The following is a 13,465-nucleotide window of genomic DNA, read 5'->3' as shown; positions in this document are numbered from 1 at the left end:
TAAAACTATTAGTATTATTTCTTACGTTTGATGGTAACACAAGTATTCTTCAGTAACTATTGGTTTTCCAACAACACTTTAGTTCAGTCATTTGTTGCTACTCTTCAAATAAGCATTCTGTAGAATCAACACCAGCAATAGTGTAAAAATTCTTGTCAAATTTAAGAAGCTTCGCTCGGAGTTTCGAAGACTACGTAAGAAAGTGCTGATTTCGAACTTCCGTACTAGTTGAAGTTTCGATGTACAGTAAATAAAGCTTTATTTTCGGAAAAAAACCGTCGTGAAAAAAGTGTCATTTATTTTATAATACAGAATTATATCTTTGTTTTAAATTAATATATTTGGTATTCATATTTGGCGAACGTTACTAAGCTCCTGGGATAACTCAATCTACATTTGTTCGTTTGTCTGCCTGTACCACTCACACATTACAGGGTACAACTTTCGGTCTCTTAAGTTTGAATTTTCAGGGTACAAGCACACTAAATTTTCTGTACAGATTTTGGCGGCATACCAACGTAAAATTTTAAAGTAGAAGCACGAGACACTCAAAATTAGCTGTATATATATTTTGGCGGCGATCCAATGTAAAATTTCAAAATGGCGGCCATTTTTTTTTAAAAAACAGCAGTGAACGGAAAATTTTTGCAAGTTGCGATAATGACACTCTTGAAATATAAATCACATTTCAACACTTTAATCCCAAAGACATTGAAATATTTAAAAAAAAAAAAAAAACAATTAAACCCGAAAAAACCCATATAGGCCCAGGTGGGTTGGTTTTTTTCATACCCTGATGACAATATATAGCTTTACACCTCGCGTGGGCATCTCTGCTATATCGCCGAACCACACGTAAACCTAAAAAAAAAGGAATACTCCCCTAAAATGCTAAGTTGCGACCCTGGCACACTTGGTAGATTACTGTTTGAAATACAGTGTGGACGCATGGCATAAAAAATTGTGCACAGAACACGAAACAACTTGTGCTAGGCAGCCACCAAAAAAGCACGAATGCACTCTAACCGACGCAGAGTAGGGGGCCGAAGTGGCAGCGACGGGGTGCGTCGTTGCGATCAGGCGCGTCAACGGTGGTGGGTATACGCATAAACGAGAATATTGTAAAAACACTATATATGTAATAAAATGCATGGCTTATGTGCTGCTTTGGAGAAGATACTAAATGCCATCAAAAGATGTACTAAATTAGATTCGATTACATTAGGTTTGGTTAGATGTTTCTCTTCTTTCCTGTAGTTACAAATTCGTTTCTACACGTACGACAAACTATAGACCATCCTGTTCGCCTGTTTAGTAGACTATCCCTTTCACACAATTTCAATTGACACTCATTATTTTTCTATAACACGATAAAATAAACACGACATGCGACAATCTTTCATTTGCGCACTATTTCCACACTGTCTTTCCCATAAATCATAACAAGTGTACCTCTCCGTCAAATAATCCCTTCCGCCTCCACATACAGTGCTGCTTAGAACATCAAAAACAACTAATAAGTATTTTCTTAATTTTAACTGTTCCCCTCACCTCACTTTCAATCACTGTTCCTCAATAAATTCTCCAATTCATCTGGTAAATTTTCTAAAATTGGTACGGCGATACAGCAGTTAACCTTTCGTGTGTTCTGTGTATATTTTATAGTTTCTTTTAGTGCTCTATTTCTTGATTCATATGTGTTTGGGTTTTATGGGTTTACAAAATGTTTTTTTGTGGCATACAGTGTGGTGTTCTTTGAAATACATTTGTTCGCAATGGATATATTGTTTTGTATTATCTAATCTTATTGATGTTCCTAATTAGTTTTGTTTTTTAGGGCAAATTGGGTTAACTACGACAAAATAAATTATTCGAAATTATTAATTAACCAAAATTCCACTTAAATTGAGTTTGCCCCGTTCAGCAGCGAGGCTTTATGAGACTTGGACCTACTGATTAACGTGGAGTCCGAACCACCTGAGCTCCCGCCAGGAATCGAACCCGGGTCTCCCACGCCAAAGGCGCGTACGCTAACCGCTTACCCACGAAGGAGCTCTCTTGAGAGATGAATCCATGCATGATAACCCAGAAAGTTTATGTCCAAAAATGATGCAGTGTGGGTCCATTTCGAGTTATAAGGTGCCGAAATATATTTAAAAAAAAAAAAAAAAAAAAAGCATTAGGGACACAAGGGATTCCCCAAAGGAAGGGGGTATTCCCGAATATCCTAACTAGGTCGAAATGACAAATCTCTTTCGCATGTTTCAATTCATCTTAGTTTTGGCATTTTTGAAAACTAAAGCTACCACATCTTGTAAAACTCAACACTCCATTTTCTCTGGTGTATAGCGTCCCAAAGATTGCTGTATTTCGGCGGTCGAGCGTTATAAAGGATAATTTGAAACAGCCTAAGTATATTATTTTATTTCTCTATTATGAACTGCTCTCTTGCTTGTACAAATGAGCCTTTTATTACTGATTTAACATAAATTATCAGTAATACTTCTACTTTTAGGCTAGGTTCTTTTTAATCTTCATCGCATTTGTATTTATTCTTTTCTAAATACTATCCTTTTCAGGAGAAGTTAGATTTAATCTTCTCACATAACATTTATTATTGATTTTCAACTCACCCTAAAGCATCCAGTAGTTCCTGTAATGCACGATGAATTCGAAACTCACTCATTTTTCGTCTTCCTTTTCTCACTGAAAATCTATATTTACAATCATCCTTGAACTGTGATTACAATATTTTTTTATAGACACCCCTAATGATGTTCTACTACTACAAGTATCGAACTAAGCTTTTCAATATCTCCATCTTTTCCCGCGACGGCCATTTGCTCCATTTCAAGATTACCAGGTACTGCAGTATTACCAGCGTTGCCAGGCTCACGGCTCGGAATTATTCCAAAACCTAATCGAAATTATGCTAGATTCTGTCAAATTATACTAGATCCGCATGATTACTGATTTAGGAGTTTTAAAAGAAAAGAGAAACGAAGTTGAGATACGATAACGTAACTTAAAATATGCAAAGTGCAAGAATTCGTGAATAGAACTCAATACTTTGCGCACCAAAGCTTTAACTCAACTAAACTAAAGCAGTCGTTGCCAGACTCAATGGCGTATATATCGTATAAATGTATTGTATTGTATTGTATTGTGTAATGAATGCAAAGAGTTTGTTTACATATTTTGAAAGAAAATTACCTCGCAGCATAAGCGGAGTTGGGAATTGTCTGCTGGCGGGGGGGGGGGGGGGGGGTTTGGTCGGTCTCCGACCTTTCATTTCAGGAATAAAGATGGTCATGAAGTCAGAAATAAAGATGGTGAAGGTGTCAAAAAGTTGGGGGAAGAATGGCCCCCATAGCTCCGCCCATGCCTCGCAGTTAAAGGATTAGAAAACCTTGTGTGGAACCACACACACAAAAAAAAAAAAAAAAAAAAATCCCAAAGCTGTTTATAACTTACTTCGGAAAATAAGACTTCCTGTATGGTTTACCGACTGTATGAATCAATGGAAGAGGATACATTTCTGCCGTTCTTTTTCTTCTCACGATCAACTTCGTTCTCATCTCCAGGTTTTACGGCTTTTTGATAAACTTGCTGAAATTATGCTAGATTTGGGCAGGATGCTAGATGCTAAAGACATGCAAATTAAGCTACATCTAGGATCATTATCAAGGATCTTATAAAATAGAGGATCTGCCCTTACAACAAAATCTTGAAGCCATACGTCACAGTATCGCCACCCCTACTCTGCCCACTCCGCCCAATGGGATTGCAATGTTTTGAGCCAACAATCATGGCGGAAACGAAAGTATCCAATCAGACAATGGCAGAAACGAGAGTAGCCAATCAGACGTGCCGATGCTCGGTTGTTTTTTGGCTTCATCGATTTAATAGGATGAAGATTCATATGGGCAGATCCTCTATTTATAACATCCTTGATCATTATGCTAGATCTGGCAACGCTGAGTAACGAATATTTACTAAAAATCAAACCACAAATATTGAAACGACTAAATTCACGAGGGGCCTCATTCTCAAACGATTTGAATCAAAATATTCACACTTTCCGACTTTGTTTGCTATAATCAGTATAGCAGCTACAATTTTTTTTTTCATTGCGCTCCGCAAATTTTGCAAGTATAGTGTCTTCTAAAAATCCTCTTGTATTGCACTCTAATAGTCACATTACATTATTGTTATATCTTGCATTACTGTTAGTTTCGCTAAGACTAAAGTTTATGTTACCTTGAGATAGTGGTTCACAACCTCGTTTACTTGGCCCCCTCCTTTGAATCCATGCATACTTGGCACCCCTCCTACCATCAAACTCGTTTGATTGTGTTTGTACAGTATTTACAAGTAATTTAACACCTCTTTTTTTTCAATAGTTGTAATATTTGTAAGTTAAATAATATACTCTGAGTAAATAAACAAATTGTACAATATACTTAAATCACTTATTTTTAATATTTTAAAAGATGTAATTACATTTGCTCATGCCTGTAGTGTTCGAGCGAACACTCCTTACTTCACTGCATACCTCCTCTAAGGCCTCTATTCTTGCAATTTTATTTAATAATATAAATCGTGCTTCATGTTATACAGGGTGGGGCAAATAAAAGTAGCCCGGAGAACAGAGCTCCAGTGTACAAAGAAACACAGCAAAGGAAAGGAAATAGTTCGCTAACCTGCTTATAGCAGATGTTGAAAATGACTACAATTCATCATCGTCACTTTTGAGCACTGGTCAGCAAGTTGAGAAGGCAGATCGAAGCTTAGCTGCTGGAATTGCTGCAACCTCATCAGAAATGTTCTGCTGCAGTTCTTGAAGACATTGAGGGTTGTTGCGATACACCTTAGATTTGAAGTTTCCCCACAAAAAGTAATCGCAGACGAACAAATCAGGTGACCGGGATGGCCAGCTAGGTAACTTTGCACAACTAATACCCTCTGCTGCACTGTGAGTACCACCTTCACCTGCGTAGAGTGAATATTGTAAGAGATTTCACTCCCCTTTCCCGCTGAAATTGGTTAGATAACTAGCGCCGCCACTAAAAGGAGTTCGGGAAGTATGAACTACTGAAAACAAAAGCTAATCGTTTATGTTATTTGACCGTTCAGAGCGGAAGCGGCCAGTGAAAGCGGTAAATTTCAAATCTATTGTTATCACTCAATGTGCAGATCGTTACGCGAAGATGAGTAGCGTCGGTTATATAAAAAGTGGTTCTTCTCGAAAATAAAAAGTGGTTCTTTGTGTATATATATACATATATTGTATATATATTCTTGTGTATATAAAGTGTAACATTTTATAGTTTCATAATGCCGAGCGTTGTGTGTGTGTGCATAATGCAAGTGCGTTGTGTGTGCAAAATATGAAAGGGACTCCGATGTATCGTATTTTAGATTTCCTACAGACAACGAAAGGTAAGTAGCTTTTAACTACACACTTCATATATGAAAAGTCTGGAGGCAAAACTCATTTTCCAAATAAGATTAGGAGTGAAATTACAGCTTCTTACTTTGGAGGCTAAAGTTAGGTTTCCATAACGTAAATAATGCCTACTTGTAACTTGTTAAAGATTGGGCATGCCGCAGAATAGTCTGTAATAGAAGTTTATAATTTTACGGCATATGACTGAATGCATATGAAAACGGATTGTGTAAGATACCAATTTCCATTGTTGGAGCATTTGTGTACAATGTAGGGAACAAGTATTTTGTGCTTACTTACTAGGGATAAAACATACGAGAATATGTTATGGCTGTAACATGCTACTTTCCACTAGTGAACTATTTCCGCATGATGCATTTTATGGTTATAAGTAAGGAGTTACTAAGGTGAAATCACTGCGTGCTCAAAATTGTTACTTTATCGTATATAAATTTTTTCACTATTCTCGATATTGCGAATTCCCTGTGTGTCCTGCTCCTTACAAACGCACAGCCGTACAGGGCCCCTGCTGTGGTTTTGCTCTGACTCGGTTAGATACCATTATAGCTTTTTTTCGCCACCTAACCAAGAGTTTTTTACTATCCGTTTATGGGCATGCCCATCGTCGCTGACGCGTCTTTCTATGTCGAACCCCTGCGCTCGTGCACTGTACTTCTGCTCTGATTCAGAAAGGTAGCATTTTCGCATTTACTAGCCATCTAATGTAAGTTAGTGTTTTTACGCAGTTTTTTTTTTTCGTACGTAAGGACGCAAGTTCGTACTTGTAAGGGAAAGACATGAGTTTGCACGCGTATTATCAATCTGCATACTTGTGGATTGGTGCTAAGCTGGCTTATGCCGAAATAATTGTAATAGGCGTGCCAGCTTGGTACCAGTCTAGACCGTCTTAGTGAATAATATGTAGATTTTTTTTTTTTTTGAACAGACTATTCTGTAGGTGTACTGGAGAGTATTTTCTTTTGTTTCTTCAGAATTCCAACTTCCTCCAAGGAAGAAGAAGCTGTTTAAGTTTCGATACGCTCCGCCGCGCCAAAGCTATGTACTTAGTGAACTAATTAAAACTTAACCTATTCATAAGTCGTCATTAGGATGTTGAAAATCTTGCGGGGATTAACAGAATAATGGCTATGAAAAGCTTTAGATAAACTTTGATTTGAGTTTTGCGTCTAGACCCAGCGTGTTATACGTTCTAGTGCTTATTTGGTATTGGCTAAGAATATCGTAATTTTATGGTGAAAGTGAGTTAGTGCGTATCAAAGAGAACTGCGTAGAATATTAGTTCCTATTATCGAAGCATATATCCACAATGTTGGAAACCAGGGTGATGTTTACAAATATAATGTTACTAGTGTCAAATCATTACAAGGGCCACAGTGGTGTTAAAGTGAGTGATTGCGATATGAAATGTTTTTCGATATCTTCATTTATGTGTATACCCTCCTTCGCAGATACGCCTGCTCGTTACCTACGCGCTTCCGCGCAAACCTCCTTGTTGCTACTCTGAATAGATAGACAGCATTTTCGTCCTTAAATGGGCACATAGCACAGGTTGGTTTGTGTTTTCGCACAGTCGTTTTTATAGCATACGTCCGAAAGCATATTTATATCATTTGGGGGAGTCCTAATAAAATAAATCGGCACCAATAAATGCAACTCTTGGTCTAAGAAACAATTTCTAGGACACTAGTAGCGAACTTCATGTAATAATAATTTTGTAATTGCATATATAATAGAATAGCACGTGTTCATTCCCAGGGCACATTAGGTTGCACGCATTTGATCAATGTATACCCAAATGTCGGTCATGCGTCAGGGTAATAAGACTGTAGAAAGTCTTGGGAAATCACTTAAAGAAAGAAATGTCAAAACAATAATTTGATAGAACTTTTCTTAGTCTGCATGTTTACTTAGATTAACTAACACCATTACCTATGGAACCCGGAGGTTCATTGCCGCGTTCACAAAAGCTCTCCATTGACTTCTGTCCTTGGCCAACTGGATCCAGTTTCTACTTTGTATTCTTATTTCTGCGAGATCCATCTTAATATTGTCCTCCCATCTGCGCCTAGGTCTTCCTAATGGTCGTTTTCCGATTGGTCTTCCAGTTAAGACTTTGAAAGCATAGTGTGTGATGACATCATAAATTTAAAAATATATTTTTTGTTATGCCTATTATTATTATTTTTTGGTAGGCTTACATTTTGCATTCGAAAGACTGAAATTTTGCACACTCGTTCACTGCACCCCTTATTATTTTTCAGATCTCTGCGTGAAAACCGGGGGGGGGGGGGGTCCAGAGGGGAAAATGTAAAAAAAAAAAAAAAAAGATATTTTTAACAAAATAGCTTTTTCCGCGATTCAGATGGAGATATATGAATGGTATCATTTGAAAGGCTGTTCTCTTCTGAAGAGAGTGACGTACGAACCATGATCCTAGGATAAATAGGGATGTTACAGGAAACTGTTACCTGAGATCCTGTGTTATACGGGAATTGGGGGATTTGGGGGATATTATTTTTCGCGGGCTTACTTTTGCACGTAGGAGATTTGCACATTTATTCAATGCACCCCTTAGTATTTTTCAGTGTTTCAGATCTCTACCTTAAAACAGGGGGTTGGTCCAGAGGGGTAAAAAAGGGATATTTTTAATATAAAATTCCTTTTTTCGTGATTTTTCTGCCCCAGATACACGATGGAGACATTTGAATGGTATGATAGAAAATCTTTTTTATTCTGAATAGAATAATGTACAAATCACCCTAGAATAAATAGAGATGTCTGAGGGAATTTTTATATTACATGCGGGTTATCTGGGGCATTGTGGGGATGTTCTCAGCTCATTGTTAAATATTTTCCCCGCCCTTAGTATTCAAGATAGCTTGAAATTTTATACACACATTTAGTACACCCCTTAGTATTTCCCAGTTGATTTTGCGATATGTGCGTTAACACAAGGGAGTCCAGAGGGGATAAAAATTTGAAAAAAAAAATCAGAAAAATCCCATTCTCTCAAAATTTCCCGCTTCAGAGACATGATAGAGAAATGTGAATTTTACCGTTTCTGAGGCCGTTCTATTCTGAAGAGAATGAGGTATGAACCATGATCCTAGGATAAATAGGGATGATGATGTAGCTGCTTGACTGAAAGTCCATAATTTCCCTTTTTTTAAAAAAAAAAAAAAAAACATAATTTAAAAGGGTTAAGAAACATTGCTTGGAATTAACAGAGGTTAACAATCGGGGATTAATTCAAAATTCAACCTTAATACTTTCATTTAAATGGCATAATTAGCATTGAATACTACTTCCTAATGCTTTTTCTTCAGTTCGCGACTTGTAATTTACGAGGAAAAAGATTTGATTTAAGTCAAAGAAATCGATTTAAATAAAAAAAAATCAGCAAAAATGATTTTAAAAAAAAAATATTTTTTTTTCCACCCTTGTTCCTCGTTTTGAAGATTCCGCCATTCCCCATTCCCGTTCCTCTTGGGTCCGAATATTCGCCTCGTGATCTTGTTCTCAAATACTTTCAATCTATGTTGTTCCCTCAGAGTTAGCGACCGTGTTTCGCAGCCATACAGAACAGCAGGCATGATTATCGTTTTATGTATTTTAAGCTTCAAATTCCTCGACATAATTCGCGACAAGAAATTTTGAACTGAATAATAACACGAATTTCCTGCTTTTAGTCGACACTTAATTTGCTCATGAATATGTTTTTCGTCTGTTAATATTGATCCCAGATATCTGAAACTATCCACTTTATCAAAAGTATAAACACATCCACGATTTGCCGTGTTATGGTCCCGAAGCACTTCCATGTATTTATTTATTTGTTTTTTTTCTCTCTCTCTGCGTTTACTTCCGAACCCAATTCACTGCTAGCTTTTAATAAGACCTCTGCATTTCTTTCTATTGTTCTCTTCTCAAAAATCATTACAAGTGCTACAGGTAATCACATCACTGCGAAAACCCACGATTTCACTACCATCGCGTACGCAAATACTCACCATCTCTTACGCGTCTGCTCCCTATAGACACGCCCTCGAGCAGGCTCCTTGCTACGATTAAGCCCTAACTAGGTTAGTAGCATTATGGCTTTTACTGGCCACCTATATAGATAGATAGATAGATATAGGGTGAAAGTGGATCTGAAAAGGTGGGGGGACGGTAGGTAGCGGCGTGACGTCACGCCGTTCCCCCTGCTTTCTGCCTTTCTTTTGTCCATTGTAATTTTTTTCAGGTACTGGGGGGAAGCCGTACATATTTTTTCGAGGTGGGGGACAACGTTTCCCTGCACTTTTACCCCTATATATATATATATGGGTGATTCCAGGAAAAAGGGAAATTTTCTGTCACGGGCATTTCTTCAAACTACTACTAGAGAAATTCACCTCAATTTCTTTTGTTTGGTAGTAGTTGTCACAAAGTACTTTCTGGGAACTACTGTAAGTTTTGAGTAACAATTTAAATTTCAGCCACTTGTATTTGTGCAGAAATATTACGGTACTATCTCGCCTATAAATTCTCAGTTTTTGACGTTCAGAAGTATAAGATACTTTCTTGAAAATGTACTGCATTGCTTTATTTGGAGTTAATGGTCTCAAAATATTTTTTTTTTTCTATATAGGGTATTGTAGTGTTTTAATTCCGAAGGAAAGCTAATTTTTACTACACATAATAAGTTTAAAGCTTATTTTCGTAAGTAGAATATTTCAAACTTCGTAATACGTAGTGATAGTAAAATGTACTGTATGTTCATTTATTATTATTATTATTATTATTATTATTATTATTATTATTATTATTATTATTATTATTATTATTATTATTGGGTTCATTATGTTAATTTGTATTACAGATGCAAGCAGTGGCTTACAGCCATTTCAAGAACCGATCTTTTGGCGAGAACTCCGACGTATATCTGAGGAGAGCAGTCTGTTTGCAGACTTCATGGGAAAGGAGCATGTCTGTCAATGGAGTTAATTCACGTGAACAGGATTGGAAATGTAGTCTCTCTCGTATGACTTAAAAGACCAAACACACACACACAAAAAAAAAAAAAACTTTCTTTCGTCACTGTCCATGAGCCTGCATTTTGAATAGTTTAAGTTCTAAATAGGAGAAATGAGGTACAGGAATTAACACACATTTTATCAGTAGCAATCAGTACGCAATTTCCATGTACTTTCTTAATGGACCTTATAAAATTATTATTACTGTATTTTATTGTTTTATTTTCTTTCCTTGTCTTGGTTTAGGGTAATCTTTAGCTTATGCACAATTATGGTAGCATATGTTTCTATTGTTGGTTAAATGCAACATTTCTCGCGCGGGTAACGTGAGATAATGTGCTAAAGAGCTCTTAATTAATAATGTCTAAATAAAATTCAAGCCTAATTATTTCTGTTGCTGATCATTTGTTTCGTTTGCTACCATAAGTGTGAAATTACGTATTTGTGTTTTTCAACTATGATCTCTGTGTGTAATTATAGGAAAAAGTAGTGGCAATTATTAATGTCTTTATTTATTTGCTGATTACATTAGAGTTTAGCATCCCTTTCACTACCAAGATTATATGAGACGTGAACCTATAGTTTAAGGTGGAATATAAACAACAGTAATGCGATAGAACCTTCGAAAGTTCTTCACCGCGAATCGAACCTGGAACCTAGTGCGCCAAAGGCATGAGTGCGGGGCGATTAGAGCACAAGGGAAACAAGTTCAATTACCAAAGTTAACACAAAAGGAGACAAAGCTATGAATCTTTTAAGCTCTATAAGGAGTTTCGATGGGGACTCTGAAGAAGAGATACTTTCAAAATGGATTTGATTCGCTTGTGCACTGAACGCGCTGTATTATCTAATTGATTTCTAGATCAAGTGTGTATGTTCCAGGTATTGTTGAAGGATTTAACTAAATATACTCATATATTCATCGATATCCAAAAAAAACTTAGAGATGTTCTCTACAACCGTGGCATCAGAATTAAAGTTCTGTTTTGACAATTACTCAGAAAGGACTAATGGATGAGTCAAGTATGACGTATTTCCGCCATTTCATTCAGATTAATTTGTTTTCGGTACGTTCAAGAGAAATTTACTGCAAACGATATAATGGCATAGTTTTGCGCTGATCTTTATACAATATGACAAAAGGGGAGAATATCTAAATCAGTTAAAAGAAAAAATCCAAAAGAGCGGTCTTCGAAAGATAACAGGGTCAAAAGTAAGGAAGGGAAAGAAATCTATCTGCATGAAAGTAAAGACAATATATCATAGGCCAAATTCTTGCAGTTTTGTTGACAGCGGAAGTAACAAAATTACTTGACTGATCCATTCGTGTACGATATGAAGATTCTATAAATAAATACAAGCTACATCAAATGTATATTTATCAAATCGGTAAATTGTTTTGAAGCCTTTCTACAAAGTTGAAGTTTGTAATACAACTTGGATTCATTAGTTGAAAGCACATTATTATTATTATTGGTGAAGTTATTAGGCCAAAGCAGACAAGAGATGTATTATGGTCAAGGTTGAACTGGATTCGAACTCGCAACACATAGGCATTCTCACTATGACACGAAACCTACAATTTATTTTAATCGTAACTGCTAGCATTTTCCTCTGAGGAGCAATTCCAGCTGAATTATAATAGGAGACTGTTACGTAATAAGCAAGGCAGGTAGGTATTTCCTTGGCTGTATATAAGGGACTAGAGCAGGGATGCAAATAAGCAACAACATTTTAATAGTCCATGGAGAGAGCTACTAGCACACACCCCACAATAGGAATCATTTACTTACCTTCGGTATGATATTAGAGGGTGTCTACTAGATGTTTGTTTTTAAATTCGAGACTTTCTCCAGGTCAATTTATATTATTTTCCAGGTTTTTTTTTTTTTTTTTTTTTTTTTTTAAAGCAAAGAAAAGTTGTTACTGTTAATGTCCCCTCCACAAGGCCAGTTGAGAAAAACGTGCAGTAACTGAAAAATAGCAACCAGAGTTCTCACCTTTAACTAACGTGTGATTCATAGCTCTTAATAATATCCCTCTCGTGTTTCAGTTATCGGCTTTTCTTAATAAATAGACAAAACCTAAAAGCATGTTTCACTTTCTGAAAATTTTCCTTGATTCCCAGTTCCATTTTCCCTGACTTGTCCATTACTTTTTCGTAAAATTTCCTAAAGGAGAAGCTTCCAGTATTTCCCTGATTTCTAGATTTGTTAATGTAGCAAAAAGAGTTTTCGAACTGCCCCAAAATATGGATAAAAATTCCACCTACATACTTTCAAGATGTATATGGAAACTCTGCCACGGGAAGCGTACAAAAAAAAAAAAAAAAAAAAAAGTGTCACAAGCAAGGGGAAGCAGTGACAGAACTCCGACCAGATATCCCCCTGGTTGCTATTTTTTTTTTATTAGGACTTTTCTATTATATACAGTGAAAAATGTAAAATTAAGAAAAATCCAGATTTGTTGTTAAATTCCAGGTACAAAAACAAATTCCAAGTTTTCCAGGTCAGTAGACACCCTGCGTTAAATACTCGCCCGTACACATGAACCACTGGTCCCAGGCGAGTGGTTATTTTCATCCCTAGACTAGAGTATTAAAGTAGGATAGGACTCACCGAAAGTAGAGCTATAACTAAATCGCAAAATTATTTTAGGTTCACTCGAGCAGACGGTTCTACCAAATAAAACATTTATAGGTAAAATACGATGTGAAACATTTTTTGTGAAGGAATGAGAGTGTGAATATAAGTAATTACTGCACATCATATTGAAATGAATTTTGAGTGATAGTGAAAGTATTGTATGCGTAAGTGTGCTTTTCTACTACCCTCGTTTATGCGTGTGTTCCCTACGGACGGAGCCCCTCGCCGCCGCTCAGATCTTCCTGCTGCGCTCCTGCCCTGACTCGGTTAGATAGCATTCGTGCTTTTTAGTGGCCACCTAGCATAAATTGATTCGTGTTTCATGCACTGTATGT

At 36.6% G+C, this 13,465-nt stretch overlaps 1 protein-coding gene and 1 long non-coding RNA gene across 3 annotated transcripts in view; one reads left to right on the top strand and one right to left on the bottom strand.

Annotated features, from left to right (window-relative positions):
• The window catches only part of LOC145669730 (gamma-tubulin complex component 2-like), a 73,208-nt gene extending 70,341 nt beyond the window's left edge, over positions 1 to 2,867 (bottom strand). Inside the window, exon 1 of one of the 2 annotated variants that reach the window (XM_081738051.1) lies at positions 2,634 to 2,867. In XM_081738051.1, coding sequence (XP_081594177.1) covers positions 2,634 to 2,686 — 53 coding nt within the window. In that variant the 5' untranslated portion in view covers positions 2,687 to 2,867. The remainder of the gene's footprint in view (positions 1 to 2,633) is intronic. The other variant, XM_081738052.1, reaches the window with a different exon arrangement.
• A 2,209-nt stretch (positions 2,868 to 5,076) lies between these two features.
• On the top strand, positions 5,077 to 10,694 carry LOC145669728 (uncharacterized). Its single transcript, XR_014128229.1, has 2 exons — positions 5,077 to 5,442; positions 10,332 to 10,694. It is a non-coding gene; the product is annotated as an uncharacterized LOC145669728 (long non-coding RNA).
• Positions 10,695 to 13,465: the final 2,771 nt, after the last annotated feature.

Source organism: Thermobia domestica, chromosome 14, assembly GCF_964235325.1.
Source record: "Thermobia domestica chromosome 14, izTheDome1.hap1.1, whole genome shotgun sequence".
In the NCBI taxonomy this organism is placed as follows: Eukaryota; Metazoa; Arthropoda; class Insecta; order Zygentoma; family Lepismatidae; genus Thermobia; species Thermobia domestica.
The sequence above is the reverse complement of the archived record's forward strand: the minus strand, read 5'-3'. Positions and strand labels throughout refer to the sequence as shown.